Genomic DNA, 27,398 nt, shown 5'->3' with positions numbered 1-27,398 from the left:
TAGGATAGACTGCCGAATGATACTTAAGGGGTTGACTGTGGATGGGCAATGGCAGACATTTAGAGACCGCATGGATGAACTACAACAATTGTACACCCCTGTCTGGCGTAAAAATAAAAAAGGGAAGGTGGCTCAACCGTGACTATCAAGGGAAATCAGGGATAGTATTAAAGCCAAGGAAGTGGCATACAAATTGGCCAGAAAGAGCAGTGAACCTGGGGACTGGGAGAAATTTAGAACTCAGCAGAGGAGGACAAAGGGTTTGATTAGGGCAGGGAAAATAGAGTACGAGAGGAAGCTTGCAGGGAACATTAAGACGGACTGCAAAAGTTTCTATACATATGTAAAGAGAAAAAGGTTAGTAAAGACAAACGTAGGTCCCCTGCAGTCAGAATCAGGGGAAGTCATAACGGGGAACAAAGAAATGGCAGACCAATTGAACAAGTACTTTGGTTCGGTATTCACTAAGGAGGACACAAACAACCTTCCGGATATAAAAGGGGTCAGAGGGTCTAGTAAGAAGGAGGAACTGAGGGAAATCCTTATTAGTCAGGAAATTGTGTTGTGGAAATTGATGGGATTGAAGGCCGATAAATCCCCAGGGCCTGATGGACTGCATCCCAGAGTACTTAAGGAGGTGGCCTTGGAAATAGCGGATGCATTGACAGTCATTTTCCAACATTCCATAGACTCTGGATCAGTTCCTATCGAGTGGAGGGTAGCCAATGTAACCCCACTTTTTAAAAAAGGAGGGAGTGAGAAAACAGGGAATTATAGACCAGTCAGCCTGACATCAGTAGTGGGTAAAATGATGGAATCAATTATTAAGGATGTCATAGCAGCGCATTTGGAAAGAGGTGACATGATAGGTTCAAGTCAGCATGGATTTGTGAAAGGGAAATCATGCTTGACAAATCTTCTGGAATTTTTTGAGGATGTTTCCAGTAGAGTGGACAAGGGAAAACCAGTTGATGTGGTATATTTGGACTTTCAGAAGGCTTTCGACAAGGTCCCACACAAGAGATTAATGTGCAAAGTTAAAGCACATGGGATTGGGGGTAGTGTGCTGACATGGATTGAGAACTGGTTATCAGACAGGAAGCAAAGAGTAGGAGTAAATGGGTACTTTTCAGAATGGCAGGCAGTGACTAGTGGGGTACCGCAAGGTTCTGTGCTGGGGCCCCAGCTGTTTACATTATACATTAATGATTTAGACGAGGGGTTTAAATGTAGTATCTCATAGAAACATTTAAAATTCTGATGGGTTTAGACAGGTTAGATGCAGGAAGAATGTTCCCAATGTTGGGGAAGTCCAGAACCAGGGGTCACAGTCTAAGGATAAAGGGTAAGCCATTTAGGACCGAGATGAGGAGAAACTTCTTCACCCAGAGAGTGGTGAACCTGTGGAATTCTCTACCACAGAAAGTTGTTGAGGCCAATTCACTAAATATATTCAAAAAGGAGTTAGATGAAGTCCTTACTACTAGGGGGATCAAGGGGTATGGCGAGAAAGCAGGAATGGGGTACTGAAGTTGCATGTTCAGCCATGAACTCATTGAATGGCGGTGCAGGCTAGAAGGGCCGAATGGCCTACTCCTGCATCTATTTTCTATGTTTCTATAACCGATATTGATGTTTACTTCCTACATCAGCAGACAAGTAGGACAGAACCAGAAATGTTTATCTTTATTCTGTATATTGTTAAAACAGCTAGATTCAAAATGGAAGGTGCACTCTCCTAAGTTTCAAAATGGAAGATGGATGGATGATCAGTCTGCTAGTAATGGGGTAATATCTTGTCTTTGGAAAGGAATTATCTGTAATATAGTTACTTTGAAGGGTGATATGGCTTGTTTGAAATATTAATGCACAGTTTGACAGATGGGAGTTGTAATTTCTAGTCTTGACCAGAGTCTTGAGGGGCAGGGGGTAGAGAGTTTATGAGGAAGCCAGCAACTGAGTGATTTACACAATGTCAGGATTAAAAAATCAGGAAGCACTTCTTCACACAAAGGCGAGTGGAAATCTGGAACTCATTCCCCAAAAGGCTGTGGAAGCTGGGTCAATTCAAATTTCAAGACTAAGATCAATAGATTTTTGTTGCATAAGGGCATCCAGGGATATCGAACATAGACGAGTAAATGGAGTTGAGCTACAAATCAGCCATTATCTAATTGAATGGCGGAACAGGCTGAATGTTCCTATATTCCTATGATGTGTGCTGACAGCAGGCAAGGACTCGGAATATCTACCCTACACGAGTAGACAAAGGGTTAATAGACCCTTTTTCAGGAAATTGCTTCTCACAGTCTCCTAGCAATTTGTTGGAAGTGTAGACTCTCCTGGTACATTACGTGAAATTATTTCTCAAGAGTTCCTATACTGACCTTACCCAAAAGAGGCTAGTGAATAGAAGACTGAATAATCTGAGAAGTTTACTAGACAATAAGACTGTTTTCTCTTTTGAAGATCTTAGGAGTAGTTGGGGAATCCAAAACTATGGCCTAGCTCTAATTTTAAGATTTTATGCCCTTTTGTTCTGGATTCCCCCACCAGAGAAAATAGTTTCTTCACAATGTACGCACGTGTCCAAAGAGGCCCCGCAAGTTCTGGGTTTAACGCGCAAAGCGCATGCGCCTAAACCCGGCACTTACAAACTGTCAAAATTTCTTTTGACAGATCGCACGGAGCAGGAGCAGGGCCTTCGCGAGCAGCGATTTGGGATATCTGCCCAGCGAATGCCCTTAAAACTCTTGCACCTGGTAAAAATGTTTAGACTTAGAACCTTGCTTTTTATATAGCCAAAATAGTAGAACGCAAGCCAGCGGAAGTCATGATCAAACTGTACAGCAGATTGTACAGCGCTCTGGTTAGACCAGAGCTTGAATACTACATGCATTTTTTGGTTGCTGGGACACATTCACGCACTGGAGGCAGCCACGAGTATCAAGGTCTGAGTTATGAGGAAACACTGGGGAAACATACTTTTATTTTCAAAAACAAAGTATGAGGCTACCCAGATGCTGCCAGATCGGACATTCTGAGCATGCACAGCACTATATAACGACAGGTTCTTTCTTTGTGTGAAACAGGATACATTCTAGCATCAATTAATAGCATGTATTTTTACAAACTGACACCAACTGGCATATATTTCATGTTGGCATGTGCAGACAAGCAGTTTATTCCTGACCCAGTAGATAATGCACAATGTTACTCCTATATTAACATTACTTTTCACATTGTTATTTTAAAATCTAATGCAAGTACCTGCAAATGGATTATCTCCACCGAAGAAGTCCCTGAAGATTTTGTGGGCATTGCCATGAAAAGTATATCCAGTTGTCCAAGCACCAGTGTCACCGAATTCAAGGGGAATACCTCCTTTCAACCCCTCCTCACCAAATTTATCATAAGTAGCTTTCTTTCTTACTGAAAAAAAATGATAAGGTTGAGTATTTCTCACACTTTAATTTATCTGACCATCTAAATTTCACTAAAATGTTATAATATTCAATCCTATTAAAATTATAAAAGAGTTATTTATAAGACCCAGTAAGGTACACTATATGATAGATCGACACATGGCAAAGAGTTATTTCATTAGGAGGACTTGTCCAAGATCTTGGTGTTTCCACCAATGAACCATACATTGGTATCACCACTGACATAATACTTGTTACTTGCAAAATAATTGTTTGCCAAAGACTGAATTTAGGCATCAAGTAAGATACTTCAGAAGTTCATAGTTTAGAAGTTGGTATTATCAAAACCAGATTACAGTGGGTCTCAAAAACCTATCACAGTCAAGTTGTGAGTACAACAATAATGCACAAAATGTAAAAGCACTTCACCCTCTTGCTTTTTCTCCCCTTCCCTCACCACAACCTTACCCTTGTGCCTTTCTCCTTTCAGAGAGCCATAAACTGACACCTGGCCAGACACAGATAGAGGAGCAGAGGACTCAGATGAGGATGTCGATGGGATGGCCTACAAAAGAAGGCTGATGGGTACGCACAACAAAATGTTTGTGTATTGGCAGGCCTGCCAGAAAGCCTGAGCGCAATGTCAAACATAGAAACATAGAAACATAGAAAATAGGTGCAGGAGTAGGCCATTCGGCCCTTCTAGCCTGCACCGCCATTCAATGAGTTCATGGCTGAACATTCAACTTCAGTACCCCATTCCTGCTTTCTCGCCATACCCCTTGATCCCCCTAGTAGTAAGGACCTCATCTAACTCCTTTTTGAATATATTTAGTGAATTGGCCTCAACAACTTTCTGTGGTAGAGAATTTCACAGGTTCACCACTCTCTGGGTGAAGAAGTTCCTCCGCATCTCGGTCCTAAATGGCTTACCCCTTATCCTTAGACTGTGACCTCTGGTTCTGGACTTCCCCAACATTGGGAACATTCTTCCTGCATCTAACCTGTCTAACCCCGTCAGAATTTTAAATGTTTCTATGAGGTCCCCTCTCATTCTTCTGAACTCCAGTGAATACAAGCCCAGTTGATCCAGTCTTTCTTGATAGGTCAGTCCCGCCATCCCGGGAATCAGTCTGGTGAACCTTCGCTGCACTCCCTCAATAGCAAGAATGTCCTTCCTCAGGTTAGGAGACCAAAACTGTACACAATACTCCAGGTGTGGCCTCACCAATGCCCTGTACAACTGTAGCAACACCTCCCTGCCCCTGTACTCAAATCCCCTTGCTATGAAGGCCAACATGCCATTTGCTTTCTTAACCGCCTGCTGCACCTGCATGCCAACCTTCAATGACTGATGTACCATGACACCCAGGTCTCTTTGCACCTCCCCTTTTCCTAATCTGTCACCATTCAGATAATAGTCTGTCTCTCTGTTTTTACCACCAAAGTGGATAACCTCACATTTATCCACATTATACTTCATCTGCCATGCATTTGCCCACTCACCTAACCTATCCAAGTCGCTCTGCAGCCTCATAGCATCCTCCTTGCAGCTCACACTGCCACCCAACTTAGTGTCATCCGCAAATTTGGAGATACTACATTTAATCCCCTCATCTAAATCATTAATGTACAGTGTAAACAGCTGGGGCCCCAGCACAGAACCTTGCGGTACCCCACTAGTCACTGCCTGCCATTCTGAAAAGTACCCATTTACTCCTACTCTTTGCTTCCTGTCTGACAACCAGTTCTCAATCCATGTCAGTACACTACCCCCAATCCCATGTGCTCTAACTTTGCACATCAATCTCTTGTGTGGGACCTTGTCGAACGCCTTCTGAAAGTCCAAATATACCACATCAACTGGTTCTCCCTTATCCACTCTACTGGAAACATCCTCAAGGAGCATGGAGGAGTCCGGCACCAAACTTGCACAGGGCTATGCGCAGAGCTTGGAGCCTATGATTTCCAGCATGGAATTGATGGCCAACTCCAATACTGTACTTGTGGACCCAACCATGATGCAGGGTCTGATGGCCAATGTCTCAGCTTTCATTGCAGCACAGGCAGAAGCGACCCAATGTCTGAGGAAGCTCAAACTTTTGTCATGCAAGCTCAGACTGCTCTCATGTAGGCTCAGCTTGCTGCCACACAAGCTCAGACTGCTGTAATCATGGCCATGTTTACCATTGTGGAAAGGGGCTTGTAGGATGTCACAGCAGTCCAGCAATTTGTTCTGCAACACATTACTTGGATTGCTAAGGCGCCGCCCCAGGGATTGGCAGTGGCTCTGTTGAGCAAGAACCAGTTGTCCTCTCTCTGGACGACAGCAGTCTTGCTTCCACCACCGCCACTCTGCCAGTACCCTTGCTGTTGCCTGTCAGTCAGCCAGCCCAGACTGCTACCACCCATGTGGAGATGCTACAGTCTACAGTCAGGCCTTCTAGGTCCACAGCTGCTCGAGGTCGACCTGCAAGGCCATCTGCAGACTTCCCCACTGAAAGTTAGCAGTCTTCCACCAGCCATGGTGCAGCCTCTGGGGTAGCACTTTGTAGGAGTGCTTAACCGAGACTCTGTCTTCGATACGAGTGTCCTTGACTCCATCCCGCAGCATGCTACCCGCCACAATCTCAACACAACTCCAGCCCAGCATGAGGTTAAAAAGGCCATCCGACAACTGAAGAACAACAAGGCCTCAGGAGCAGATGGAATCTCCGCCGAAGCTCTAAAGCATGGCAGAGAAGCTCTATTGGCACGAATCCATGAACTCATTTCTCTTATTTGGAAGAAGGAGAGCATGCCAGGGATGCTGTAATCGTGACCATCGTCAAGAAAGGTGACAAGTCCGATTGCGGTAATTACAGAGCAGTTTCCTTGCTGTCTGTCACAGGGAAAGTCATCACAAGAATCCTCCTCAATCGCTTTCTCCCAGTGACTGAAGAGCATCTCCCAGAGTCGCAATGCGAATTCCACCCACTAAGGGGCACAATGGACATGATCTTCACTTTGTGTCAAATTCAAGAAAAATGCAGGGAGCAACACCAGCCTTTGTACATGGCCTTCTTTGATCTCACCAAGGCCTTCGACACCATCAACCGGGAGGGACTATGGAGTGCCCTCCTCAAATTCGGCTGCTCTCAAAGGTTCGTCACGATCTTCCACCTGCTTCACAATGACATGCAAGCCGTGATCCTGACCAATGGATCTACCACAGACCCAATAAATGTGCGGACCAGGGTCAAGCAAGGCTGTGACATTGCAATGCTCCATCTCACCCTCAACAAGCTACCCGCTGGAGTGGAGCTAATCTACAGAACAAACGGGAAACTGTTCAACCTCCGTCGCCTCCAGTCCAGATCCAAGGTCGTCCCATCCTCTGTCATTGAATTACAGTATCTGTAAGACAAAGGTTCTCTACCAACCTGCCCCGCCACATAGTACTGCTCCCCGATTATTATCATCCATGACGACGCATTGGACAACGTGGATCATTTTCCATACCTCGGGAGCCTACTGTCAACAAGGATGGATGTCAACGACGAAGCCTTCAGTGTGCCAGTGCAGTCTTCAGTCATCTGAGGAAGAGGGTGTTTGAAGATCAGGACCTCAAACCCGGCACTAGGTTCATGGTCTACAGGGCAGTAGTGATACCCGCCCTCCTATATGCTTTAGAGACATGGACTATGTACAGCAGGCACCTCAAAGCACTGGAGAAGTACCACCAACGCTGCCTCCGCAAGATTCTGCAAATCCATTGTCAGGATAGGCGCACCAACGTCAGTGTTCTCGCTCAGTCCAAAATCCCCAGCATCGAAACATTGACCACGCTCGATCAGCTCTGATGGACGGGCAACATCGTTTACATGCCCAATACTAGACTCCTAAATCAAGCACTCTACTCAGAGCTCTAACACGGCAAGTGAGCCCCAGGTGGGCAGAGGAAATGCTTCAAGAACACTCTCAAAGCCTCCTTGAAAAAGTGCAACATCCCCACTGACAACTGGGAATCCCTGGCCCAAGACTGCTCAAAATGGAGGCACAACATCTGGGGAAAGTGTCGAACACCTTGAGACTCTTTACCGGGAGCAAGTGGAAGCCAAGCGCAAACAGTGGAAGGAACGCACGACAACCCAAGCACCCCACCAACCTGTCCCTCCAACCACTGTCTGCCCCACCTGTGACAGAGACTGTAGGTCCCGCATTGGACTCATCCATCACCTGAGAACACATATTAGTGTGGAAGCAAGTCATCCTCGACTCCAAGGGACTGCCTCGGAAGGGAAGACTTTGTGGGAGCACTAGGACATGCAACGGCAGAAAAGGGTGATCAGCGGACTTTTTTGTGTAATATTATGATGGGTTGATTTGGAATGTTTTTGTTTTGTGATGTCTTTCATTTAAACATTGCAGCCAAGAGGACGCTGTGATAGTCTGTATCAGAGGGATGGTAAGGTGAAGGACTATCGGTGAATGGGGAATTGGGGTTGTGTTCACTGAAACAGCAGCTGGATGAGTCGATCACGGACAGCCCGGGCAGAAAGGAGTTGTTTGGGTTGCTTCCTGTCTTCCACTTCCTTCTTCTTCCTCCTCCTCCTCCATCTCCTCCTCCTCTTCCTCCTCCTTCTCAGCTGGTCATCGTATGCCTAGTGGAAAGGGCACTGCCCTCATGATGGTGAGGTTGTGGAGCATACTACAATGAATCTTGAATCGCTGCAGGGTACTGCAGGGCTCCTTCAGAGCTGTCCAGGCAGCAAAACCATTACTACAGCACCCAAATGATCTGCTTAATGATGTTTCATGTGGCAGCATGGCTCTCATTGTATGCCTGCTGGCCACAAGTGGTTGGGTTGAGCCAGGTGGTCAAGGGATAGCCCTTGTTGCCCAGCAGCCAGCCGCTGGTTTGTCTTGGTGGATCAAAGACTGAGGGAACAGTGGACTAGTGCAGAATAAAAGCATCACGACTGCTGCCAGGATACCGGGCATTCACCATCATGATATGCTGAGCATGGTCGCACATCAAATGCACATTGAGCGCGTGGAAACCTTTGCGGTTGCGGTACATCTCAGCATTTAGATGCAGTGCCCGCAAAGGCACGTGTGTAGTCAATGATGCCCTGCACCATGGGGAAGCCCGCTATCCTGGCAATGCCACATGCATGCTCCGCCTGCTTCTCTCTGTTCCGAGAGATGACAATGAAGTCCCCTTTCCTCGCATAAAGAGCGTGTCACCTCTTTTATGCAGCAGTGGACGGCAAACTGTCCGATGTTACAGATGTTGCCTGCTCCAGCCTGGACGGATCCAGATGCGAAGAAATTCAGAGCCACGGTCACCTTCACAACCACTGGCAGCGCTATTCTTGCCCTGGTGTGAGGCTGCAGGTCCAGTTGCAAGAGGTGGCAAAGTTCTGTGAGCACCTCCTTCGTAAAGAGAAGACGTCTCACACACTCCTCCTGGCTTAGGCTGAGGTATGAGATTTGCTCCCGGAGAACCCTAGGTGGGTAACACCTCCTGCTGAGAGTCCTTCTCCCTCTCCTCCCTCTGAAAGCAGCAGCTGATTAACGTCATGATCTATGCACTTATGAGAGTTCACACTTGTAAAATTTAATTTTCAGAGCCACAAAGGTTGTTTGAAAAGGGGAATATTTAATGGGATTAGACTGGTATGAAGTAAACCACTTGCACAAACTTGATGGGCAAATGCCCCTTTTTCTGTGCAGTAAAATTCTATGATTATTGTTTCCATTATCTTATCAGTTGTTCTTCCCTCTTCTCCTCTTGTCACCTTAAATGTTGACCACTTGCTGGGGTATAATTGCAAGGTACCGGGTACCCTCCCGTACCTTGCATAAGTGGCTATTTCAGTCTGTTCTGATAACTACAACCTTGCTATCATGTTAATCATGGGTGTAATTCCGGTGGGCTGGACATGTCATCCGCATGAATGAGTCAAGAATCCCTCGTCAGCTTTTTCACGGCGAGCTCTGTGAAGGTCGAAGACACCAGGGGCGTCCCCGCAAGTGCTACAAAGATTGCATCAAGGCTAACCTCCAGTACTGTGGCATCCAACCAAAGAACCTCGAGAATACAGCAGCTAATAAAATCCAGTGGCGAACCCTCACGAGAACTGCCTGCCAGACCGTCGAAGAAAGCCGATGTCAACGCCTGCGGGACACTAGAGATAGACGACATCAGGTGGCAGTACTGCCAGCATCAGGCACACCGAACCTCCCTTGCCGACGTGCAAAAGACTATGTGCATCCAGAATTGGCCTATGCAGCCACTTGAAGACACATGCCATTGATGATTAGTACATCAACGTCTTTGTTGGATACGACAGACTACCAAGCAATTCAGGATGCAGAAGGCATGATCTTCATTTTCTTTTAAACTAAACTGATAAATTGTATAGCCATGACAGTGTGTAGATATGGTAAAATGCACAAGACACTTTTCCACAATAACATCACTCCTTTAAACATTATTTGGAAAAAGAGTATAAACAAGGAAATATCCCCTTAATGTGAAAAAACAGAACAGAAAGACAACATGTAGAAATGTTCCATGTTGAATTAAAGAGAGGCGCATTTATGATTTTAAAGTATTTTTTGAACATTACTGTGATACAATTTTTGTAACACATATGCAAGAGGATTTTAATAACCCGAGTATTGGGAGATATTACAGCATTACACAGTGACGAAACTTCAAAAGTACTTCATTGGCTGCAAAGCGCTTTGGGACATCCTGAGGTTGTGAAAGGTGCTATATAATGAAAGCCTTTCTTTTTTATATATTAATGGAAACAAAATTCAGATTTCACAAATAAACCTCAACTATAATACAAAACTACAAAAGTAATAATTTAAATTAATTTGTATTTCAGTTTAAAACTGATGAATGCTACAATTAGAATATATCACGGCCAAACAATGTGTATGATAAACATACACTATTAAGGTGACAGTACTCACATGAATTAAATGTGTGGAGATATCTATCGTGTGTATTCTATAGGGCAAAGTGGGAAAAATATGGAGGAGCAAGTTTTCATAAAAATTACAGAGATACAAGAACTATAGAGCAGTGATAATGGGGGACTTCAACTATCCTAATGTAGATTGGGACAATAATAGTGTAAAGGGCAGAGAGGGGAAAGAATTTCTGAGGTGTGTTCAGGAGAACTTTCTTGATCAGCATGTTTCTGGCCCAAAGAGGTAGGAGGTATTGCTGGATTTGGTTCTGGGCAATGAGGTGAGTCAAGTAGAGCAAGTGTCAGTAGGGCAACATTTAGCAAACAGTGATCACAGTATCATAAGGTTTAGATTAACTATGGAAAAGGACAGGGTGCAATCTAGAGTAAAAATACTTAATTGAAGGAAGGACAATTTCAGTGAGATGAAAACGGATCTGGCCCAGGTAAATTGGAATCAAAGATTTGCAGGCAAAACTGTAGTGGAACAATAGGCTGCCTTTAAAGAGGAAATAGTTCGGGTACAGTTGAGGTACATTCCTACTAGGGGGAAAGGTAGGGCAACTAATGTCAGAGCTCCCTGGATGATGAAAGAGATATAGAGCAAGATGAAGCAGAAAAAGAGCGCGTATGACAGATGTCAGGTCGAGAATACATCTGAGAATCAGGCTAAATATAAAAAGTTCAGAGGAGAAGTGAAAAAGAAAATAAAAAGGGTAAGGAGAGGGTATATGAATAGAATGGCAGCTAACATAAAAGGTAATCCATGGTGATTGGCAAAGGAACCAATGCCGGCACAGGCTCAATGGGCCATATGGCCTTCTTCCGTGCCGTAACCATTCTATGATTCTATGAAAAGTCTAGCATGGGCATATAAACAGTAAACGGGTAGTAAGTGGAGGGGTGGGGCTGATTAGGGACCAAAAAAAGAGACCTACGCATGGAGGCAAAGGGTATGACTGAGGTATTAAATGAGTACTTCGCATCTGTCTTCACCAAGGAAGAAGATGTTGTCATAGACATAGTAAAGGAGGAGGTAGAGGAGATACAGGATGAGATAAGAATTGATAAAGACTGGGTACCAGAAAGGCTGGCTGTACATAAAATAGATAAGTCACCAGGACCGGCTGGGATGGATCCTGGGATGGAAATACTGGCAATAATCTTCCAATCCTCCTTAGAAATGGGGGTGGTGCCAGAAGATTGGAGAATTGCAAATGTTACACCCTTGATCAAAAAAGGGTGTAAAGATAAACCCATCAACTACAGTTTAATCTCAGTAGTGGAGAGGCTTTTAGAAACAATAATCAGGGACAAAATTAACAGTGGATTAATTAAGGAAAGCCAGCACGGATTTGTTAAATGCAAATCATGTTTAACCAACTTGGTCGATTTTTTTGGTGAGGTAACAGAGATGGTTGATGACGGCAATGCAGTTGACGTACTGTACATGGATTTCCAAAAGGCGTTCGACAAAGTGCCACATAATAGGCTTGCCAGCAAAGTTGAAGCCCAAGGAATAAAAGAGACAGTGACAGCATGGATATGAAATTGGCGAAGTGACAGGAAACAGAGAGTAGTGGTGAATGGTTGTTTTTCGGTCAGGAGGAAGGTATACAGTGGTGTTCCTCAGGGGTTGGCTCTAGGACCACTGCTTTTTTTGATATATATTAATGATATATATTAATGACCTGGATGTAGGTGTACAGGGCACAATTTCAAAATTTGCAGATGACACAACATTTTGAAGTATCATCAGCATCAAAGGCAGTCCCTCGAAATCGAGGAAGACTTGCTTCCATTCTAAAAGTGAGTTCTTAGGCGGCTGTACAGTCCAATGCAGGAATTACAGTCTTTGTAACAGGTGGGGCAGACAGTGATTGAAGGAAAGGGTGGGTTTGCAGCTCGCTCCTTCTGCTGTCTTCGCTTGATTTCTGCATGCTCTTGGCGACGAGACTCGAGGTGCTCAGCACCCTCCCGGACGTTCTTCCTCCACTTTGGTTGATCTTGGGCCAGGAATTCCCAGGTGCCGGTGAGGATGTTGCCAAGGAGGCTTTGAGGGTGTCCTTGAACCTTTTCCTCTGCCCACCTGGGGCTAGCTTGCCATGTAGGAGTTCCAAGTAGAGCACTTGCTTGGGGAGTCTTGTGTCGGGCATGCAGATGATGCGGCCCGCCCAATGGAGCTGGTCGAGACTGGTCAGTGCTTTGATGCTGGACTATATACAGCAGACATCTCAAAGCGCTGGAGAAGTACCACCAGCGCTGCCTCCGCAAGATCCTGCAAATCCACTGGGAGGATAGACGCATCAACGTCAAGTGTTCTTGCTCAGGCCAACATCCCCAGCATCGAAGCACTGACCACTTGGAAGTATGGTGAACAATGAGGAGGATAGAGATAGACTTCAAGAGGACAAAGACAGGCTGGTGAAATGGGCGGACACGTGGCAGATGAAATTTAAAGCACAAAAGTGTGAAGTGATACATTTTTGTAGAAAGAATGTGGAAAGGAAATATAAACTAAAGAGTACAATCCTAAAGGGGGGGTGCATGAACAGAGAGGCATAGGGTTATATGTGCACAAATCGTTAAAGGTGGCAGGGCAGGTTGAGAAAGCAGTTAAAAAAGCTTAGAGGATTCTGGGCTTCATGAATAGAGGTATAGAGTACAAAAGCATAGAAATTATGATGAACCTGTATAAAACATTGGTTTGGCCTCAACTGAAGTAATGTGTCCAATTCTGGGCACCGCACTAGGAAGGATATGAAGGCCTTAAAGAGTGTGCAGAAAAGAATGATTCCAGGGATGAGGGACTTCAGTTACATGGATAGACTGGAGAAGTTGGGGTTGTTTTCCTTAGAGAATGAGAGGCGATTTGATAAAAGTGTTCAAAATCATGAGGGGTCCAGACAGAGTAAATAGAGAGAAACTATTCCCATTGGCAGAAGGGTCGAGAACCAGAAGACACAGATTTAAGGTGATTGGCAAAAGAACCAAAGGTGACATTAAAAAAAACTTTTTTACGCAGCGAGTGGTTAGGATCTGGAATCCACTGCCTGAAAGGGTGGTGGAGGCAGACTCACCACGGTTTTCGAAAGGGAGTTGGATAAGTACCTGCAAGAAAAAAAATTGCAGTGCTACAGGGAAAGGGTGGGGTTGTTGGACTAGCTGAGGTGCTCTTGCAGAGAGCTGGCGCAGGCTCGACAGGCCGAATGGCCTTCTTCCGTGCTGTAACCATTCTATGGTTCTATGTTTTAGCTGATCATGACATTTACCTATTTTCAAAGCTCCCAATTACAAAGAGTTGCAATACTCACAATCACTTAGAACATCATAGGCTTCTGCAATTTGTACAAACTTTTCCTCCACACATGCATCTTTATTTTTGTCTGGATGGTACTTTAGGGCCAATTTACGGTACCTACAATGGCAGATATACATCCTTAGTAAAATACAGCAAGATTCTTCTCCTTTTCCATTTATTTGTTTTGGAAAGCGTAACATACAAAATAAACTTCCCCGATGGTTTAATGAGAAATGCACTGCCCATTCGCATACATGCCAACCTACAAACCTCACACAAGCTGATGAATAGCTTCAAATAAAGCTGACACAATCTCAAAAAAGTTAACAACTCAAAATACAACATACAACTGAAAAATAGTGTCAAATAAAGACTTATGGCCATGGCCACTGTTTCACGGCAACTAAATTTGTTAAATTCCTTTTTATTACATTGGATTTCTGATTTTTTATCAGTGTTTTGGGATCACATTGCAAATTCAGTTTGTTTTCTGTGAAAGATGAAGCCCAATGGCCTTAGCTAGGACATATAAAAAGTAGTAATGGGAGTAGAATGGGTCACAAGCTCGTCATGACTTAAGCTGCAACGGTGCCCAATATTTCATCAGATGTATTGTAGGGGAAAAAACTGAAGTACAGAAGTGTGTTTGTTGTACTGATGGGTTTAGGCATTTCTGATTGGGAATGTGAACACTGAAGGTGCAAAACGTTGCTATCAGGACATTTTGACTCTTGGTACTTTTTTGGTGAATCTTCCAGCATTTTGAAGTCTTCTGCAATTCTACATTTGAAGCCAAAAATAGTGGTGAGTGAAGCATGCTGCATCCTCAGGTCAGTGTACCCTATAAACACTACGAAAAGCTGCACAATTCAGAAATGCCCAGAACTGGCTACCTGAGGTTGTTCCTCACAATGCCATAAATAAAATCATTGAATAAAATGAGTGACAGGAATAAAGCAAAGTTGTTCACTGTCACTCATTTTATTCAAAAAATCCTTACATGGACGGTGGCGCTGAAGTGCACATCAAAATAAAATCAATATTTGACCGTGTAATCCCATAGCTTCCAGTTTCTTCATAAGGGCTGAAAGTGGCACTAAAGCCTTATGAAAATCAATGAAAACAATGTAAGTGGGGCTGCCCTGAGTCTTACATAGTCTTGTATAGTGCCACTACTTGCACTATGAATTCCTTATGAGAGCAAAATGCAATCTGTTCATTTCTGATTGCTCTTCTCCACTCCAGGGACTTGAGCACATAAATCTAGGCTGACAATCCAGTGCAGTGCTGAGGGAATGCTGCATTGTCGGAGGTGCCATCTTTCGGATGAGACGTTAAACCGAGGTCCCGACTGCCCTCTCAAGTGGACGTAAAAGATCCCATGGCACTATTTCGACGAAGAGTAGGGAGGTTATCCCCGGTGTCCTGGCCAATATTTATCCCTCAATCAACATCACTAAAAAAATCAGATTATTTGGTCATTATCACATTGATGTTTGTGGAGCTTGCTGTGCGAAAATTGGCTGCCACATTTCCTACATTACAACAGTGACCATATTCCAAAAGTACTTCATTCGCTGTAAAGGACTTTGAGACATCCGATGGTCGTGAAAGGTGCTATATAAATGCAAGTCTTTCTTTTTCTTTCTTTCTGGGTCTCCAAAGCATCCAAACGCACGTGTCATGACACCCCAGAGCACCACCCTAAGAGCCACTGATATGCAGAAACAACGTTTAGGGCCATCTAAGGTAAATTTGAGCCTGATCTGTTGGTAGCAGAAAAATATTGATTTTTGCCAACACCATTTATATACGAACAACCCTGCAGAAGCATCATCATCATAGGCTGTCCCTCGAACGAGGATGACTTGCTTCCACGAGAGTTCACAGATGTTTCAATGAAGGACCCGATGTTCCAGACCTGAACTCCAGTTGAGGGGGTGGAAGATGCCTGTACATGGATTTTTTTAACGTGGGGTGGCCGTTGCACACCAGCCACCACACGGGCTTGACAGAGCTAGGCCTTGATCCAGTGGCAAGGATTAACCAGGACGACTGGAGACCTGCTCTGCTGCACGGACCTATTGTGCACACATATCACAGTGTGGGCAGGTCCATGCTGTGTGAAATGCTGTTGACTGGTTTGTATACATGTTTGTGAAGACAATACTTGATCAACTAATTCCATTACCTAGCCTCATCACAGTATCAGCTTGTATTGATTAGTTATCAAATAAACCTGCCTGCATTGCAAAATATGTGTAGTTAGAAATAACATGTTGAGGGAAAGCAGAGAGCTGTTGGAGGGGCACCTGAATAATTTTCCAACAAATTCTACCCGAGTTACACAAGAGGGCCAGGGAAAGTGTTACTATCTAAGACTTGCACTTGAACTATAAGTAGTTTCAAGCAAGAAGGGGAGAAAATTGGAACGGAGAGAAAGGAATCTTTAATAAATGCAATTCATGAAAAATAGTTTTACTAAATATACCAAATAATATTCACATAAAAAAAATTACATGTGCGATGTGGTATCTTCATGCACTAAACCGCAGAGTGGTAGGGAAATTAGAACTGTAGCTCAAATCATTTCACTTTTCTCTTTATATTAACTGTTGTATTTAAACAACAATCCTTACGTTATACCAATGACAGATAACATCATAAAGTGCAGATCACAAAAAACAGCAGTTTTAAAAAAGGCAGGGAGAGGGGTGTCCCTAGCATCTAATTCCACCTCCCAGCACCTTGATACAGTGATCAGTTGGTGGCACCCTTGCCTCTGAGTCAGAAGGTTGTGGGTTCAAGTCCCATTCCAGAGACTGGAGCACAAAAATCTAGGCTAACACTGCAGTGCAGTACTGAGGGAGTGCTGCACTGTCAGAGGTGTTGTCTTTCGGATGAGATGTTACACCAATGTCTGCTCTCTCAGGTGGACATAAAAGATCCCACGGCACTATTCCGAGAGAAGAACGTGGGAGTTATCCCTGGCTTCCTGTCCCATATTTATCCCTCAACCAAAGTCACTAAAACAGATTATCTGGTCATTAGCTGTTTGTGGGAGCTTGCTTTGTGCACATTGGCTGCCGTATTTCCTACATTACAACAACAAAGACACGATACTTCAAAAAGTACTTGGCTGCAAAGCGCTTTGGGACATCCTGAGGTCGTGAAAGGCGCTATATAAATGAGCAGCTCTACCACCAGTTGAGTTGTAAGGACGGATAAAAATCACTCACGCTTTTTTAATATCCACCTCATTTGCATTCTTAATGATGCCCAATACGTTGTAGTAATCCTGACCCATCTTCTATCGAGCAGTTTCTGAATATATTGTATTTCAATGACGATGATACTGTTGCTTTCCTTGCTTCTCCTCTCTGCTTTCTTCCCCGCCGACCTCCGTTGCTGCGGCAACGGTCGAACCTGCAAGATGGCGGCGACAACTAAGGTCTCCATGGTTACCGGCCCAGGGCCTTCTGGGAATTGTAGTTCCTGTGCCAGGTTATTCTCGCAAACAGCTTCAGTTAAAGCGCCTTTCTTTAAAAAAAACTATCCGTCTTTTTGAAATTATTTAATATGCTTTTTAAAACACGTCTGCTTACGTTAGCAAAACATAAAGTCAGTATTTTTTATTGTTTAATGTTAAGAAAAGGCCACGTTATTCTTCAGAAAGTGTCAAAACTAACAGGAAAAAGGTTGGTCAAACACTGCATCCTGATGCATTGGACCTTGCAACAAAGACAGTGCTTTTTAAAGTTTTGGTTCAGCTCTGATTTTTATTCATAGAGTTAAATTAAACCTTGTTCAGCTTGAATATTTGGATTCTCGACTGGAATTTGTAAATGGCACTAGCACATCTCCTGATGCATTGGTCACGGTCAATTGAAGATTACCTTGTTTTTTTTTGGAGGGGGTGAGGGTGAAATGGGATGCAGCAATTGACATTACCACTAAAAGGATTTGGAAAGAGGTTGGACAGATGTGTTTAGACAGTGACACGATTTTTGATTAAATATGGGCAATTTCCTTACCTAGTACAGTAACAGGTTGATAAATACAAAAATGAAATTATTCCCCTCAAATAAGAGTTACATAAGAACATAAGAATTAAGAACAGGAGTAGACCATCTAGCCCGTCGAGCCTGCTCCGCCATTCAAAAAGATCATGGCTGATCTGGCCGTGGACTCAGCTCCACTTACCCGCCCGCTCCCTATAACCCTTAATTCCCTTATTGGTTAAAAATCTATCTATCTGTGATTTGAATACATTCAATGAGCTAGCCTCAACTGCTTCCCTGGGCAGAGAATTCCACAGATTCACAACCCTCTGGGAGAAGAAATTCCTTCTCAACTCGGTTTTAAATTGGCACCCCCGTATTCTGAGGCTGTGCCCCCTAGTTCTAGTCTCCCCAACCAGTGCAAACAACCTCTCTGCCTCTATCTTGTCTATCCCTTTCATTATTTTAAATGTTTCTATAAGATCACCCCTCATCCTTCTGAACTCCAACAAGTAAAGACCCAGTCTACTCAATCTATCATCATAAGGTAACCCCCTCATCTCCTGAATCAGCCTAGTGAATCGTCTCTGTACCCCCTCCAAGGCTAGTATATCCTTCCTTAAGTAAGGTGACCAAAACTGCACGCAGTACTCCAGGTGTGGCCTCACCAATACCCTGTACAGTTGCAGCAGGACCTCCCTACTTTTGTACTCCATCCCTCTCGCAATGAAGGCCAACATTCCATTCGCCTTCCTGATTACCTGCTGCACCTGCAAACTAACTTTTTGGGATTCATGCACAAAGAGAGGGGAAAATCCCCGGGGCTGGACGGGCTGACCGTGGAGTTCCACAGGGCATTCTGGGACGTCCTGGGGAGCGACTACGCGCGGGTCCTGGGGGAAAGTCTGGCGACTGGGGAGATGCCCCTCTCTTGGCGCAGGGCAGTCATCGTCCTGCTGCCTAAGAAGGGCGATCTCCGCCTCCTTAAGAACTGGCGCCCGGTCTCCCTCCTCAGCACGGACTACAAAATCTTCGCCAGGGCGATGTCTGCTCGCCTTGGTGCCATGCTGGACCACATGATCCACCCCGACCAGTCCTACACGGTCCCGGGCCGGACAATCCACGATAACATCCATCTGGTCCGGGACCTCATCCATTGTTCCCAGGAGGCTGGTCTGTCGGTCGCCTTCCTATCCCTCGACCAAGAGAAGGCGTTCGACAGGGTGGATCACGACTATCTGCTCGGAACTCTGCGCGCTTTCGGGTTCGGGACGCATTTCGTCGCCCGGATCCGACTTTTGTACGCCGCCGCGGATTGTCTGATTAAGGTTAACGGGTCCTTGACGGCGCCCCTTCGCTTTAGGAGAGGGGTGCGCCAGGGATGCCCCATGTCCGGCCAGTTATACGCCGTTTGCATGGAGCCTTTCCTGCGCCTCTTGCGGACGAGGTTGACGGGACTGGCTCTGCAAGGGCCGGGCGTGGAGGTCGTCCTCTCGGCTTACGCCGATGACGTGCTCCTCACGGTAGAGGATCCCGCTGACCTGCGGAGGATGCGTGAGTGCCAGGAGATTTACTCGGCCGCGTCCTCCTCCAGGATCAACTGGGAGAAATGTTCCGGACTCCTGGTGGGTCAGTGGCGGGTGGACTCCCTGCCGGAGGAGCTCAGGCCTTTTGCCTGGAGCACGACCCATCTCCTCTATCTGGGAGTCTACCTTAGCCCCGACGAGGGAGCCTGGCCGGCGAACTGGCAGGAGCTGGAGGCCAAGGTCGCCGCTCGCCTAGGGCGCTGGACAGGACTGCTCCGAGTGCTGTCCTACAGGGGTCGAGCGCTAGTCATAAACCAGCTGGTGGCCGCAATGTTGTGGTACCGGCTGGTCACTTTGACCCCTCCCCCTGCGTTTGTCGCCAAGATACAGAAGAAGCTGGTGGACTTCTTCTGGAACAACAGGAAGCACTGGGTCTCTGCTGCGGTCTTGAGTCTCCCGCTTGAGGAGGGCGGTCAGTCGTTGGTGTGCGTCAGCGCCCAGCTCGCGACTTTCCGTCTTCAGACCCTGCAGAGATACCTTTACGTCGAGCCCCCTCCCAGGTGGTGCGCTCTGGCGAGGTATTTCTTCCGCCAGCAGCTCGACCTCAATTATGACACGCAGCTCCTGTTTGTGAACTTGGGGGGTGCCAGGACCGCCCTCCGGGAGCTGCCTGTCTTTTACAGGGAACTCATCAGGGTCTGGAACAAAGTCTCCACCAAGCGCAGCTCTCCGCCGGCTGGAGTGGCGGCCGTCCTGCAGAAACCGCTGCTCGGGAATCCGTACCTCCACGGCCGAGGCTTTATGTGGCGGTCGGAAGAGAGGGCTGTGGCTGGTGAGGTGACCAGGGTCAGGGACCTGCTCGATGGCGGAGGAGCGGGCTGGATGGCGCCAGACACGCTGGCGCGGCGCCTAAATTCTGCCAACGTCCGCCACGCGGCCGATGCCATCGAGTCGCTAAAAACAGCTCTGGGCCCTGACTCCGTTAGGTGCATCGAGGAGGCTCAAGCACGTGGGGAGATCCCGTCCGAACTGACCCCCGTTCAGACGGAATTCCTCATCGGCGCCAAACCCCGGAACCTCCCTCGGGGGCCGGCGCCTCACAACTTGAGCCGCCTCAGGGAAATCCCCTCCGTGCCTTTCAGTTCCGCGCGGAGGGGTTTCCTGTACGGGCTGCTCCTGCACACCCTCAACTTTGCCATCCTCGCCGGCCGTCCGGACACGCCATGGCGTACCATCTTGCCGTCCGGAGGAGGCAGGGGTCCCCGATGGAGGGCACTCTACGCAGGGGTCCTCCCACTATTCATCGGGGACTTGGCCTGGAGGGTGGTGCACGGAGCAGTGCCGTGCAACAAATTTTTAAGCCGGTTCACGGACTCCCAGGCCGCCTGCAATTTCTGCGGTCTGGAGGAGTCCGTGTTCCATGTTTTTATTGAATGCACAAGGTTGCAGCCCCTGTTCCACTATTTGAAGGGGCTGCTCCTGAAATTCTGGCTGCACTTCAGTCCCACTCTCCTGATCTTTGGGCACCCTGTGCGGAGGGGAGCGGGTAGGTCCGAAGGCCTCCTCGTAGGACTGCTCCTGGGCACGGCCAAGGGTGCCATCAGCCGGTCCAGGCAGCGGGCGGTCGAGGGGGTCGTTCAACCTGACTGCCTGCCTCTCTTCCGCTCTTACATCCGGTCCAGGGTGTCCTTGGAGATGGAGCACGCGGTGTCCACCGGTACGCTCGCGGCCTTCCGCGAGAGGTGGGCACCGGAGGGACTGGAGTGCATCATCACGCCCGGCAACCAAATTTTAATTTGATTTTACGTTTTAAAGTTAATTTGTTTTAATTGCCGGTGCTTTTAGTGTCCCCTTCCCTTTTATAGGGGGCACTGGGGAAAAATTGTGATTTTAGTGCCAAAAAAAAAAAAAAAAAAAAAAAAAAAAAAACACAAAAAAAAACCAAAAAAAGGAAAAAAGGGCCTTGTAAATGTCTGGTGTGTCACCCAGGTCGGGTGGCACAGTTTAATGTTTATGTTTTGCAGGTAGACTCTAAAAGAGTTTCATGCACAAAGAGAGGGGAAAATCCCCGGGGCTGGACGGGCTGACCGTGGAGTTCCACAGGGCATTCTGGGACGTCCTGGGGAGCGACTACGCGCGGGTCCTGGGGGAAAGTCTGGCGACCGGGGAGATGCCCCTCTCTTGGCGCAGGGCAGTCATCGTCCTGCTGCCTAAGAAGGGCGATCTCCGCCTCCTTAAGAACTGGCGCCCGGTCTCCCTCCTCAGCACGGACTACAAAATCTTCGCCAGGGCGATGTCTGCTCGCCTTGGTGCCGTGCTGGACCACATGATCCACCCCGACCAGTCCTACACGGTCCCGGGCCGGACAATCCACGATAACATCCATCTGGTCCGGGACCTCATCCATTGTTCCCAGGAGGCTGGTCTGTCAGTCGCCTTCCTATCCCTCGACCAAGAGAAGGCGTTCGACAGGGTGGATCACGACTATCTGCTCGGAACTCTGCGCGCTTTCGGGTTCGGGACGCATTTCGTCGCCCGGATCCGACTTTTGTACGCCGCCGCGGATTGTCTGATTAAGGTTAACGGGTCCTTGACGGCGCCCCTTCGCTTTAGGAGAGGGGTGCGCCAGGGATGCCCCATGTCCGGCCAGTTATACGCCGTTTGCATGGAGCCTTTCCTGCGCCTCTTGCGGACGAGGTTGACGGGACTGGCTCTGCAAGGGCCGGGCGTGGAGGTCGTCCTCTCGGCTTACGCCGATGACGTGCTCCTCACGGTAGAGGATCCCGCTGACCTGCGGAGGATGCGTGAGTGCCAGGAGATTTACTTGGCCGCGTCCTCCTCCAGGATCAACTGGGAGAAATGTTCCGGACTCCTGGTGGGTCAGTGGCGGGTGGACTCCCTGCCGGAGGAGCTCAGGCCTTTTGCCTGGAGCACGACCCATCTCCTCTATCTGGGAGTCTACCTTAGCCCCGATGAGGGAGCCTGGCCGGCGAACTGGCAGGAGCTGGAGGCCAAGGTCGCCGCTCGCCTAGGGCGCTGGACAGGACTGCTCCGAGTGCTGTCCTACAGGGGTCGAGCGCTAGTCATAAACCAGCTGGTGGCCGCAATGTTGTGGTACCGGCTGGTCACTTTGACCCCTCCCCCTGCGTTTGTCGCCAAGATACAGAAGAAGCTGGTGGACTTCTTCTGGAACAACAGGAAGCACTGGGTCTCTGCTGCGGTCTTGAGTCTCCCGCTTGAGGAGGGCGGTCAGTCGTTGGTGTGCGTCAGCGCCCAGCTCGCGACTTTCCGTCTTCAGACCCTGCAGAGATATCTTTACGTCGAGTCCCCTCCTAGGTGGTGTGCTCTGGCGAGGTATTTCTTCCGCCAGCAGCGCGACCTCAATTATGACACGCAGCTCCTGTTTGTGAACTTGGGGGGTGCCAGGACCGCCCTCCGGGAGCTGCCTGTCTTTTACAGGGAACTCATCAGGGTCTGGAACAAAGTCTCCACCAAGCGCAGCTCTCCGCCGGCTGGAGTGGCGGCCGTCCTGCAGGAGCCGCTGCTCGGGAATCCGTACCTCCATGACCGAGGTTTTATTTGGCGGTCGGAAGAGAGGGCTGTGGCTGGTGAGGTGACCAGGGTCAGGGACCTGCTCGATGGCGGAGGAGCGGGCTGGATGGCGCCAGACACGCTGGCGCGGCGCCTAAACTCTGCCAACGTGCGCCACGCGGCCGATGCCATCGAGTCGCTAAAAACAGCTCTGGGCCCTGACTCCGTTAGGTGCATCGAGGAGGCTCAAGCACGTTGGGGAGATCCCGTCCGAACTGACCCCCGTTCAGACGGAATTCCTCATCGGCGCCAAACCCCGGAACCTCCCTCGGGGGCCAGCGCCTCACAACTTGAGCCGCCTCAGGGAAATCCCCTCCGTGCCTTTCAGTTCCGCGCGGAGGGGTTTCCTGTACGGGCTGCTCCTGCACACTCTCAACTTTGCCATCCTCGCCGGCCGTCCGGACACGCCATGGCGTACCATCTTGCCGTCCGGAGGAGGCGGGGGTCCCCGATGGAGGGCACTCTACGCAGGGGTCCTCCCACTATTCATCGGGGACTTGGCCTGGAGGGTGGTGCACGGAGCAGTGCCGTGCAATAAATCTTTAAGCCGGTTCACGGACTCCCAGGCCGCCTGCAATTTCTGCGGTCTGGAGGAGTCCGTGTTCCATGTTTTTATTGAGTGCACGAGGTTGCAGCCCCTGTTCCATTATTTGAAGGGGCTGCTCCTGAAATTCTGGCTGCACTTCAGTCCCACTCTCCTGATCTTTGGGCACCCTGTGCGGAGGGGAGCGGGTAGGTCCGAAGGCCTCCTCGTAGGACTGCTCCTGGGCACGGCCAAGGGTGCCATCAGCCGGTCCAGGCAGCGGGCGGTCGAGGGGGTCGTTCAACCTGACTGCCTGCCTCTCTTCCGCTCTTACATCCGGTCCAGGGTGTCCTTGGAGATGGAGCACGCGGTGTCCACCGGTACGCTCGCGGCCTTCCGCGAGAGGTGGGCACCGGAGGGACTGGAGTGCATCATCACGCCCGGCAACCAAATTTTAATTTGATTTTATGTTTTAAAGTTTAATTTGTTTTAATTGCCGGTGTTTTTAGTGTCCCCATCCCTTTTATAGGGGGCACTGGGGAAAAATTGTGATTTTAGTGCCCAAAAAAAAACCCCAAAAAAGAAAAAAAAAACAAAAAAAACAAAAAAAGGAAAAAAAGGGCCTTGTAAATGTCTGGTGTGTCACCCAGGTCGGGTGGCACGGTTTAATGTGTTTTGTTTTGCAGATAAACTCCAAAAAGAGTTTCATGCACAAGGATCTAAAAGAGTTTCATGCACAAGGACCCCCAGGTCCCTCTGCACCTCAGCATGTTGTAATTTCTCCCCATTCAAATAATATTCCCTTTTACTGTTTTTTTCCCAAGGTGGATAACCTCACATTTTCCGACATTGTATATCATCTGCCAAACCTTAGCCCATTCGCTTAACCTATTTAAATCTCTTTGCAGCCTCTCTGTGTCCGCTACACAACCCGCTTTCCCACTAATCTTTGTGTCATCTGCAAATTTTGTTACACTACACTCTGTCCCCTCTTCCAGGTCATCTATGTATATTGTAAACAGTTGTGGTCCCAGCACTGATCCTTGTGGCACACCACTAACCACCGATTTCCAACCCGAAAAGGACCCATTTATCCCGACTCTCTGCTTTCTGTTAGCCAGCCAATTCTCGATCCATGCTAATACATTTCTTCTGACTCCACGTACCTTTATCTTTACCTTTACAATATAGGTTAAGCTATTGGAGTTTCTTTACTTGTTCTTCATCTTTTAAGACAGACATTTAATTGAAACATCACTGTTCAGATGAGCCTGATGGCAGTGTGGGACTGATTGCAGAAATTGAGGGAGACAGAGCAGACAGTGGTGTGGGATGGAGTTGAGACATTAGGAGGGCGAAAACGTGGCTTTTCAAACTGGATAGCTACAGCTCACAGCCCACATATGGACCATAACCAGTGCCTGTGAAGAGACACTTGGTTACTCAACCAGAAAACACCAGGACTGGTTTGATGAAAATGATCAGGAGATCCAAGAACTAATAGATCGTAAGCGCAGAGCATTTGAGCCTCAAGCAACAACCCAACTCGGTAGCTGCAAAGCAACTTTACAGACGGCTCAAGGCTGAGGTCCAACAAAAAACCCGGGACCTAAAGAACAGGTAGTGGATGGAGAAAGCACAGGAGATACAACAACTGGCCGACAGCCATGTTATACGAGGATTCTTCATTGCAGTCAAGGCCACCTACAGTCCAAAATCCCAAGGCCGCATCCCACACCTGGCCAAGAACAGGGAAACATTCATCAAGGACACCGAGGCTGTTAGGGCCCGCTGGAAGGAGCACTTTGAAGATCTCCTCAATCGAGACTCTGCCTTTGACTCGAGTGTTCTCAACTCCATCCCGCAGCCTGTGACCCGCCACCACCTCAGTGAAACCCCAACGCTGCACAAGGTAGGCAAAGCCATAAAACAGCTCAAGAATAACAAGGCTATAGGTGCAGATGGAATTCCTGGAGAGGCGCAGTTGGCGCGGATACATGACCTCATCTCTCTCATTTGAAGGGAGGAGAGCATGCCGGGAGATCTCAGAGATGCAATGATCGTGACCATCTTTGAAAAGGGGGACAAGTCCGACTGCGGCAACTACAGGGGAATCTCCCTGCTATCAGCCACTGGGAAGGTTGTCGCTAGAGTTCTCCTCAATCGTCTTCTCCCTGTGGCCGAGGAGCTCCTCCCGGAATTACAGTGCGGATTTCGTCCCCTATAGGGCACAACGGACATGATCTTTGCAGCACAACAGCTGCAGGAAAAATGCAGGGAGCAGCACCAGCCCTTATACATGGCCTTTTTCAATCTTACAAAGGCCTTTGACATTGTCAACCGTTAGGGCTTATGGAGCGTCCTACTCCATTTTGGATGCCCCCAAAAGTTTGTCAACATCCTTCACCTGCTCCACGACGACATGCAGGCCGTGATCCTTACCAACGGATCCATTACAGACCCAATCCACGTCCGGATCGGGGTCAAACAGGGCTGCGTCATCGCTCCAACCCTCTTCTCAATCTTCCTTCCTGCCATGCTCCACCTCACAGTCAAAAGCTCCCCACTGGAGTGGAACTAAACTACAGAACCAGTGGGAAGTTGTTTAACCTATGCCGCCTCCAGGCCAGGTCCAAGATCATCCCAACCTCTGTCGTTGAGCTGCAGTACGTAGATGATGCCTGCGTTTGCGCACGTTCTGAGGCTGAACTCCAGGATATAGTCAATGTATTCACCAAGGCATATGAAAGCATGGGCCTTACACTTAACATCCGTAAGACAAAGGTCCTCCACCAGCCTGTCACCACTGCACAGCACTGCCCCCTAGTCATCAAGATTCACGGCGCGGCCCTTGACAACGTGGACCACTTCCCACACCTTTATCAACAAAGGCAGACATTGATGCGGAGATTCAACATTGCCTCCAGTGTGCCAGTGCAGCCCTTAGCCGCCTTAGGAAAAGAGTGTTCGAAGACCAGGCCCTCGAATCTACCACCAAGCTCATGGTCTACAGGGCTGTAGTATTACCCGCCCTCCTATATGGATCAGAGGCATGGGCGATGTACAGAAAACACCTCAAGTCGCTGGAGATATAACACCAACGATGTCTCCGCAAGATCCTGCAAATCCTTTGGGAAGACAGGCGCAGGAACATCAGTGTCCTCATCCAGGCTAACATCCCCAACGTTGAAGTACAGACCACAATCGATCAGCTTTGCTGGTCAGGCCACATAGTTGGCATGCCAGACACGAGACTCCCTAAGCTCTATGCGGAGCTCCTTCACGGCAAATGAGCCAAAGATGGGCAGCAGAAACATTACAAGGACACCCTCAAAGCCTCCCTGATAAAGAGTGACATCACCACTGACACCTTGGCCAAAGACCGCCCTCGGTGGAGAAAGTGCATCCGGGAGGGCGTTGAGCTCGTCGAATCTCAATGCCGCGAGTGTGAAGAGATCAGGCGCAGGCAGCGGAAGGAGCGTGCAGTAAATCAGTCCCACCTCACCCCCTTCCCCCAACGAATGTCTGCCCCACCTGTGACAGGGTCTGTGGCTCTCGTATTGGACTGTTCAGCCACCAAAGGACTCACTTTAGGAGTGGAAGCAAGTCTTCCTCGATTCCGAGGGACTGCCTATGATGATGATGTTTGGACATCTTTGTTCTAATCGGGGGTGGGGGGGGGTTTCTAAACAAAATAGCTTATTGCAGCAACACAAAAGCAAATTCTGTGGATGCTGGAATCTGAAATAAAGAGATAAAATGCTGGAAATCTGAGGAGGTCAGGCAGCATCTGTGGAAACAGAATTAATGTTTCAGGTCTGTGACCCTTCGTCAGAAGATGTAACAGATTCTTAAGGAAGTGCATGGGCATTGAAAGGGGGAGGGGATGAAAGAACTAAAGGGAAGATCTGTGATAGGGTGGTAGATACTTGATCAAACACGAGAAGGGAATCATAAAGCAATAGTTTCTTGCAGACTGCCTGACCAGTTCTGAAATATAGAATCATAGAAGTTTACAGCATGGAAGGAGGCTATTTCAGCCCATCGTGTCTATGCCGGT

At 47.9% G+C, this 27,398-nt stretch overlaps 1 protein-coding gene across 2 annotated transcripts in view; it reads right to left on the bottom strand.

Moving 5' to 3' along the window:
• Positions 1 to 17,110, bottom strand: part of dnajb13 (DnaJ heat shock protein family (Hsp40) member B13) — a 60,524-nt gene extending 43,414 nt beyond the window's left edge. Inside the window, exons 1-3 of one of the 2 annotated variants that reach the window (XM_070892418.1) lie at positions 16,937 to 17,110; positions 13,711 to 13,814; positions 3,271 to 3,432 (exon numbers count right to left, since the gene is read on the bottom strand). In XM_070892418.1, the coding sequence (XP_070748519.1) occupies positions 3,271 to 3,432; positions 13,711 to 13,814; positions 16,937 to 17,004 (334 nt within the window). In that variant the 5' untranslated portion in view covers positions 17,005 to 17,110. The remainder of the gene's footprint in view (positions 1 to 3,270; positions 3,433 to 13,710; positions 13,815 to 16,936) is intronic. The other variant, XM_070892419.1, reaches the window with a different exon arrangement.
• Positions 17,111 to 27,398: the final 10,288 nt, after the last annotated feature.

This window comes from Pristiophorus japonicus, chromosome 10 (genome assembly GCF_044704955.1).
Source record: "Pristiophorus japonicus isolate sPriJap1 chromosome 10, sPriJap1.hap1, whole genome shotgun sequence".
Lineage (NCBI taxonomy): Eukaryota > Metazoa > Chordata > Chondrichthyes > Pristiophoridae > Pristiophorus > Pristiophorus japonicus.
Note: the sequence above shows the minus strand (reverse complement) of the source record. Positions and strands in the feature narration are given on the sequence as shown.